This window comes from Pterocles gutturalis, unplaced genomic scaffold (genome assembly GCF_000699245.1).
Source record: "Pterocles gutturalis isolate BGI_N339 unplaced genomic scaffold, ASM69924v1 scaffold15772, whole genome shotgun sequence".
In the NCBI taxonomy this organism is placed as follows: Eukaryota; Metazoa; Chordata; class Aves; order Pterocliformes; family Pteroclidae; genus Pterocles; species Pterocles gutturalis.
In genome coordinates, this window is record NW_010113102.1 from 96,329 (window position 1) to 105,021 (window position 8,693).

The 8,693-nt window shown below is 37.4% G+C and overlaps 1 protein-coding gene across 1 annotated transcript in view; it reads right to left on the bottom strand.

Moving 5' to 3' along the window:
* Positions 1–4,889, bottom strand: part of SNX7 (sorting nexin 7) — a 23,751-nt gene extending 18,862 nt beyond the window's left edge. The window contains exons 1-4 of the mRNA XM_010074336.1: positions 4,699–4,889; positions 2,721–2,831; positions 2,142–2,306; positions 1,001–1,202 (exon numbers count right to left, since the gene is read on the bottom strand). Of these exons, the coding sequence (XP_010072638.1) occupies positions 1,001–1,202; positions 2,142–2,306; positions 2,721–2,831; positions 4,699–4,842 (622 nt within the window). The 5' untranslated portion in view covers positions 4,843–4,889. The remainder of the gene's footprint in view (positions 1–1,000; positions 1,203–2,141; positions 2,307–2,720; positions 2,832–4,698) is intronic.
* Between the last annotated feature and the right edge of the window lie 3,804 nt (positions 4,890–8,693).

Below are 8,693 nucleotides of genomic sequence, written 5' to 3' on the forward strand. Positions count from 1 at the left end.
GCTACTGATAGTTCATATCCATGACAGTGCAGTCCTGCACACAAGTCTTCTGACAAGTGCTATTTGGAAAATCCAGAAAGAAGATACAACCTACAGCATTTGGGAGCATGTCAAAATTCATAAGGTTTTCCAATAAATATTTTGGCACTTGAATCTATGGACTTCAGCCAACTGTTCCCACTGAAAAGAATGATATCAAAAGGAACTCTTTTCACCAACATGCATTTTCCTTTTATAAGACCCCTCCAATTTAGTGAGGACGTGCTGAGATCTGGTACTGCGCAATAAAGCACAAGGGCTCAGTTATTACAGAACACAGTGCAGCTCTTCAAATTACATTATATAGACAATAAAATCCCTCAACTGCTGACCACTGGAAATTCTACTGAACAGGTCTAGTCTGAGATCAGGGTCAATCTCAGAAAGTCAGTAATTTAGCATTCCAAGTAGGAGTGCAAGCTGCTGTTACTTAAGGGAAAAATAGAGATGAAGCCATCCTTCTTAAGAAAATTCAAACAGGCACAGTTTCCCACAACAGAAATTATGGCCAAAAGTACAGCTAGTAAAAAAAAAATAAAATCTACTCAGTCAAAGCAGAAAAAAAGTGCAGAATGAAACCAAAAAAGAGAAAAAGAGATCTGGAATCTAGACAGCATTATGCCAGTATGAGACAGCCCAGAAAACTGTGACTATTTACACTCCACTGAAAGTACAAAACAGAAGGTTGTGCAGCTTTCCAAAAAGCACAGGTAACAAGACAGCCATACTTGCTACATTTTTCTTTTTTCTAAGTTCCTTATCAAGTAGTTCAATGACAAGTTATTCAAACTAACTTGATGGTCTGCCAAAACAATGACCATTATGAAAAGCACAGTATAAACACAAATCTCCCTTTTCCCCTGCTTGCTGGAGTGTTTTGTCTGACAGAATGAAAACTAATTTATTTTTTCAATATAATAATTTATTAAATCAATAAAACTGTTACTTGTTTTCTACTTACCCCTTTCTTCCCTGTAAATTCTATGAGCTATTTTGTCTAGTATGTTTATTTTCTGACTAAATGTTTCCATGTAATCATTCATTTCTGTAAACATTTCAGGACGATTTTTAACTCCTCCTCTCACTGAGGATGCTACAGCTCTGACGGTCTGTCCCATCCTGCTCAGCAAACTGGGACCCTGCTTCTTGTGTGAGGAGAGTTCCTAAAGACAGAACAAGCCATATTTACTTCCCTGTACTTTTAAAACTTCTCTGAAAAAAAATGCATACTTTAAAGCTTTTTTTTTTACACAAAACTAGATACATAAGCCTCTGAGTGTCTATTTAGTGTATGAATCTTACTCTAAAATTACTAGACCAGTGTCAGAACCGTACTTGTCATTAGCTAAGCTTTTCTGGGCAAACACCAGCATGCCATGTATCAGGATCTCACAAGAACGATTAAAGATGGCAGAGAACCTTTACCCTTTCATTCCTTAGAGTGAGTTAGCTAGTTTGCAATTTAGCCTTTTGAACAGGAAAGCAGAGGCAATGATTACACAAATAAGTCATTGAGAAAAGCAAACAACCTTCCTACTGGAAGAAGTAATCCATCTTTTTTTTTTAACTTTTTATATGTTGCTAGAATAACCTTTGCTGAAGTTCAGAGGCAGGCTTTTCTGAGTACCATACTCCAATTTTCAACTGCACACATCTTGCAAAAATACAACAGGAAATTCAAAGGCTGTGTTTTTCTTTTATGAGACTTTTTTTAAAAAGCCGATGAAAAAGACAGTGCCATGCCAAAAGAATAATTAATTTAAAATACTATTTTTCATATAATCTTGGAAGCTTATATGTATACCAAAAAGCAGGCAGAATTAAAATATTGCCAATTTGCCACAAAAATCCAAAATGCAGCAACAAAAACTGCTTTAGAAGGTACAGCAATATTTATCGCCACACGTATGATTATCAAAAGCACAGAAGAAAACATTGTCTTGGGAGATGAATATTCCATAAATCCCCTGCCTTCTTCTGATGCTTCTGTAACAAGCCCTGGGAGGGCACTACTCAATACTGAACTAGGGAGACTGCTGATACACTCTACTAACACAAGACGTGGTTTCACATAACTGTAAATAAAAATAAAGTCATTTTACCCAGGCCTGCGCAGTAAGAAAAATTTTGAAGTCTTCATTAAAAGTTAAAGTTGGATGATCAGCAATGCGGTTCAAAAATTTATGTAAAGCTTTTCTTCGAGTCTCAATGAATTCATCACTAAATCGTTCCACCATTCCTTTCATTATGAATTTTTCAGGCAATGGCTAAGGAAAAAAGAAAAAAAAATATTGCATAATTTGCATAATATTAAGGGTACTATAATAGTTCTACTTACTGAAACCCACAGGTATACCTTGTAGAAGCCACCATGCAAAAAACCTAATTGCCATAAAGTTATCACAGTCAACCGTGGAATAACATGGTTCTTGTAGCATACAATGCAGAATACAAGTACAGCTAAGAACGAAGAACATAAATTACTGGAAATGGCACAATTACAAATGTAAGAAATACCTTTATGGGATTTTTAATGATCACATATGTATAAAGCTAATGAAAGTAGGTTGGTTTAATGTTTGTTAGGTTTCAGAAACTGAAGAAAGGCCTCAAACTTCTCTGTATAAAACTGGAGCCATCTTATAAACAAATAAAAATAACTTAAGTTTTAGCAAACGAACAGGAATAATCAGTGTCGGATGTGCTTCTTCAAGTTTGCTCTTCAACCAAAGGAAATCCTGATAACGTCTTCGAACTTCATATTCACTGGAGTCAAATTCACCACGAGATGTCTGAAAACCAGAGGCAGAAAAAGCAGGCCCAGGTCAGAATACCAGAAAAAAAGAACAAAATAGATTTTGGAGAAAACTGAGTGCTTGAAGGGAAGGCATACATGACCCTATTTTCCCCAGGTTATCTGCTTTCTGTTTTTTAAAGTGTAGTGATCGACTGCTTGGAGAGATGAAACACATCCCATTTTAGCAAGAAATCAAAGTCCTTTTGTTAAAAAAAAAATAAGAAAAACAAGCACTAAAGTGCACAAAGAGTGACTTATAATAATGAGCCTACCACGATGTTTCCAAGGTATTTCAATCATTATTTTAGTGTGGCATTTTCCTTTTAGCAACCACAGTTAGGTTCGTTACTTTTAGGGCACTTCTTCTGAAGTGATTAGTGATCTATGAGTGAGGAAAGTCCATTTTTCAGCATTTTCAAAAAAAACCCAAATAGCTGACATACATCCTTAGACCTGCTGACACTAGTCAACAATCCCCACATTCAAAACATGAAAACCTCAGCATATCACAGCAATAACGCTTCTTGCGCTGCTTAATGGATTCTGTGTTCCATCATCAATTCCAGTTTTGTCGCCCTTTGTTAGAACTTGCCAACAAACCTTTAATGCCTAGAAGAAATGCTTATTACAGTGTTGCAAAATTGTCAGACCATGAGATTCATTTTATCACTGCCCTATCTCCTAGAATCAAGCCACAAAGAACCCATGTTTTCATTAAAGTAATGCGTGCTGTTTAGCATTCATTGTTGCACGGAGATTTATAATGCGATGCAAGTAAATTCTGAAAACCTCAAAACACGCTTTTGTAATCTAAACAGTTTTGAGGGTTGAATAAAAAATTTTCAAGGTATGTGGGAGGAATGCTATTACTTTATCAACAACCAGCACTTCAAATTAAACATGATAAGAAAGGATAGAATAGATAAAAAAGCAAAAGCAATCTGCCTCACAGCCCTTCCATACTTGCCTGTAGAAAAAATATTCTCTCATCTACAAAAACATGCATAAAGTGAAAATTATTGCTAGCAACCTAATGAAGATAGCTCTCTTCCTACTCTTTAAATATTTTATGAAGAATTGATATCTTCTCTTATTTAAGGATGAATAATTCCCATTTGAAAATTTGGTTTTAAATGACTCTTTTAAAAAGAACTCAAAGTAAAATAAATTAACAGTGCAATTCTCAAAATTCAGCCTGCAGAATATTTGCTGGTAATCCCAGAAGAGCTGGCTGGTCTCACAAGGCTGACTTTCGTCCTTATTTCCAGTAAATAATTTGCATTCAGGACAGCTAAAAATACACTTTGTTGTTTCCTAATATTACTTTTTCATTGTAGAATTGTGGCAGTTTCCCAAGAAATCATCTCCATCTGCAACTGTAAATGATACAAAAAGGTCCATGTGATAGTGGACACTGCAATTAGAAAAGGACAGAATTGAAAGAGTTTGTAGCAGGTAACATTTATGCAAGACAAAAGACTGGCAGCCTGCAAGTGATCCAAGTCATAAATACTTGGGCTAACATAGTGTCTTCAAACTGAATCAGTCCTTCTGCTGTTTCACATTCCTGGTGGATATCACAATAGAAAATGTTATTCTCCCATAGATCTGATTTTGCTGTTGCAGGATGATTAGCTATTTTCTCAGCATAAAGAACCCGAGCACTTATGTATACAAACTTATACTGAATTTTTTTCCAGAATCTACCACACATTTTCATACAGTTTTAGTGGTCTATAACTCATGGCAAAACCAGGGTATAATTTAAATTTAGTAATATCCCAGAGAACTGCATGGAAGAAGAGTGAAAATGCTGCTACTGTTACCAATGTAAGCCCTTGTAGCCATGAACAGATGCTTACCTTTGTGACCACTCTGTATGTAATAAATGTTTCAATGGCTGTAATGTGGCTTTCAGGATCATCAACTGTAATGAAGAGATCTCTTAATTCTGGTTCATCTTCAAATTTATACTGATTTATCATTGATGAGGGAGATATTGGCATTGAAGGACTGAATGAGTTTACCTCAGCCAGCGATGTATCCTACAGATGAGACATGAGAACATCCATATCAATATATCTCTGTACACAAACACACACGTCTCAGATGCTAAAATGCAAGCTTTTAAACAACCTGATAAAGCAGAGAAACCATAGAGCAGGTGAAAGAATTATATAGTACAGGGCAAATCTACTATCCTTTTCATTATTTACTTCAGTGAGGATGTAAGAAATGAGATTTATTCTAAAACTGATGAAGGAGTAAAATGCTACCATTTGAGAAGTGTGTTATGCATAGCTAGAAGAAGAACTTGCCTATGAATGGTAAAATCAGTTATGAATCCAAGCACCCAATGATTCTGTAGGATACTTACCTGCTTTATTAAAATTGTTAGGAGCCAGTTACTCAAGACTTACGAATTATCTCTAATTACCTGAACAGTGTGGATAAAACCTGATGATTTTAAAAGAAAACAGGACAAAATCCAAATCAGAATTTTTATTGGAATGGGACATTTCAGTCTGCCAATATTTTAAAATTTGAAATCGAAAACATTTTACAGAGACATAGATTTAATCCTTTAAAAAAAAAAACAAAACAAAAAAAACAAACAAAAAAACCCCAACAAACCAGCAAAACAGTAAGTAAGGATGCAGAACAAATTTGCTGCTTAATTTCTAAAAAAAGTCAAACCACTGTTTTGCTGAAATGGAAAACCACTTTTTGATAGCACCAACCACTTCCGTCACAGCTCTCTAAGAATATGTCCTCATAGCAGCTGCCTCTGCTCGGTGTGTTCAGTGGTGACCACTCAAATGCTGAGAAATGGAATGGTATTGGAAACAGGCAAGAAATCTCATTAGGGAGATGCAAATCTGTATATGAGATCTACTAATCTAAAATCTTGAAGGATATAGTGACTAGGAAAATAAATTAAATTCACTAACTCCATAAAAAAGCACAATAAATGCATAATTATTAAAAATAAATTAGGGCAATTAAAAGAAATCACTATATTTTAAATATTTCATATATTTTTTCTAATATATCCAGTGCAATTAAGTATTTTCTTAACAAACTTTACAATTAATCTATTTTCTGGAAGTTTTCTAACAGTGTAGTTAGACTACACTAACTGCCAAGTGGCAGAGTTGCCCCTTCCGATTCCTTGCTAACTATGGAGCAAGGAGAAAGGGATGTTGGTAAACAGAAAACTGCTCAAAGGCCAGGAGTGGAAATGTGCGAGTCCACGCAAACTACAGTCACGGCATCATCCCGAGGCCGATCACGTGGGAGTGAAGAGCACACCACCGCAGTGCTGCTCAGCTTGGTGAAAAGTTGCTTTTTTCCTTTGAATTCAACTGGATCAAAACTTTATCTGGAACATGTTCTCCTTTGTTCTTTTCCTGCCTTAAACCCCATTGCCTACTGCCATCCCTCTCCTTTGGATTTATCGATGTACTCCCACAAATACTTCTACTGGAGTAGAAATTTATGTTGGGAATTATGCCCAGAAAGCACTGATGTACCAGTTCTCCTCCCATCACTTACATGCAGTTCTTCGCACAGGGAGACAAAACCCAGATGGAATACTAAAGGCAATGCTTTAAATATTATATAGCTGCTTACTCATACATCTGTCGGTCATTTTACTTTTACTCACGTGTGTCCCTATGCATGATTTCTGTACTGGTATCCAGCCAGCACTGTCCTGAGTGCTGGGGGATCGATGGAGAAGCTGTTTTCACTGCCCGCTAGCACTAGCTGGCCATGCTTTATACGAAGAATGAGGACTGCGAGTTCAGAGCAGCCCATGCGATTCAAAGTGCTGAGACAATGGGAAATTTCCAGGGAAATAAAAATGCATGTGAGCATGTAAGGGACTTGAATGGCCATATAACTTGAGGAATAATGACTCTGCAAGGCCTAATTTGGATCAAGGCAAACGTGTTTCATATTTTCTCATTTTCCATGGGCCATTAATACTTTAATGTTTCATTCTTCCTTCTAGGTTGCTACTAAAAATTGCTCTGTACAGGCAGGTTTCTGAAAGTATATTTTTATATGGAAGGGCTTATGAATATGTGGCTTGTGAAACAAAACATGGGCAATAAAAATCCAGAGCATAAGCAGGTCTTCAGTTTTCTTCCAATATAGCTCTAGTGTTCATCTGCACATGAATGAATGCATGTGAGTTTTAAACAAGCATCTGTTTCTTTATCCTCATGATACTTCAGGTTTAAGCTTACAACGGTTCTGCAAGTTCATGTGACATAAGTCTGATGCCATCACAGAAACATGGTAAAAAAAAAGGATGATTTTCTATTTTCTATACAGCTGTAATTTTGTGGTTGAAACTATGTTTTTGTGTGCATACAGATGAGGGCAGAAGGAGTTTTGTGGCACAAGAAAAACAGACAATTCTTCTGGCTCTTGGGTTGCGTAACTTTTTGAAAAAATTTTTTTTTCCTCTTTACCCATGCAAAGAGTGTCAAGGCCCTGTCCCAGATAATGATGCCCTGTCCCACAAGTCCCCCAGCCCCACGTACCTGCAGGACCCCTTCTCCCTCCCAAGCCCTTTCACTCCTGACAGAGCAGCCGGCAGAGCTGTGTGTACTGATCAGCAAATAGGTTCATGCATTTTAATTTACTGGCCAGGATACCACACAGATAGAAAATCAACGCACTCCTGGCAGCATGAGGGACTTGTTCTGGGTCTCCTTCCTCTAATTCTTGCAGTCACCCTGTCTCAGTCTCACATTTGGCTGCAATTGGTCAGTAAGACTCCAAAATAAATAAGGGAAGGAAAACACTCATACAGCAGGAGCAGCCTCAAAGCAAAAGACATTAAGCCCTGGGTTTTGCCTAAACACTACTCCTCCCCAGAGCATAGGTCTTTCACTCAGGGTTGCTCCATGCCTCATCCCTCCCTCCCTCCCAGGGCAGATCCAGAGCCTGCAGTCTCCTGAGGCCAGGGATCCAAAGCAGGTCTGCAGATAGAGGACATGGTGGCAGAGTTTGTCTTATAAGAGAATAGCTCAGTTGTTGCAGCATTCTTCAAAGAAGCAAAAAGATTCAGGAAGACAGAACAGTTCCTTGGCCAAAAAAATCACTTATAAATCAGTCTCAAATCTCTGATCAGCTTGTTTTGGAAGAAAAATTACCCTCTCTGCAATTCTGAAATGGCATGTATATCTTTTCCAGAACTACCATTAATGAAGTTTTCTGCAATTATGAAATGGAGACAAACACTGTCAAGCAGAGTTTGAAAGAAGATCTGCTAAAGTTTTTAAGTATTAACCAAAGTGCTGACAGCTTTGTCAGTGCTAGGTCACGGTTAACAAGGAAGGCAAAGATTAACTGAATGGGTTTTGCAGTACATGTGGTACTCCATGCTCTGAAACAAATGGAAGAAAGCAGGTTGAAAACATAGTATTTGTGTGACTCATAACTCAAGCCCCAGAAGCTGTCTCTGCTAAAAAGACCTCGGAACTTTTTCCATGGTAACGGAAACTAGGATAAAGTGAAATGCACGTCATATCACGAAATGCTTCACCAGAGTTGCCGAAGAAGATGCTAGTCTGTAATATTTGAGATATGTCACAGGATACTGGGACAATGGTTTATGACACTATCAGGTTAAATGTCTATGAATTTTCATAAAATAAAAGCCCTGTGTTTACATCTTGAGTAATAACTTGGAGTATTAAGGTTGACAATTTTTAAGAATCTCATTTTTCACCATTTTGGTAGCTGGTACATTTCATTGACTAAATGGAGAAAGATGAAGTCGGTGTCAGCATCGGGCACCAAGCCCTGCGCCGTGGCTGTGGTCCTGCTTCGCCTGCAAATG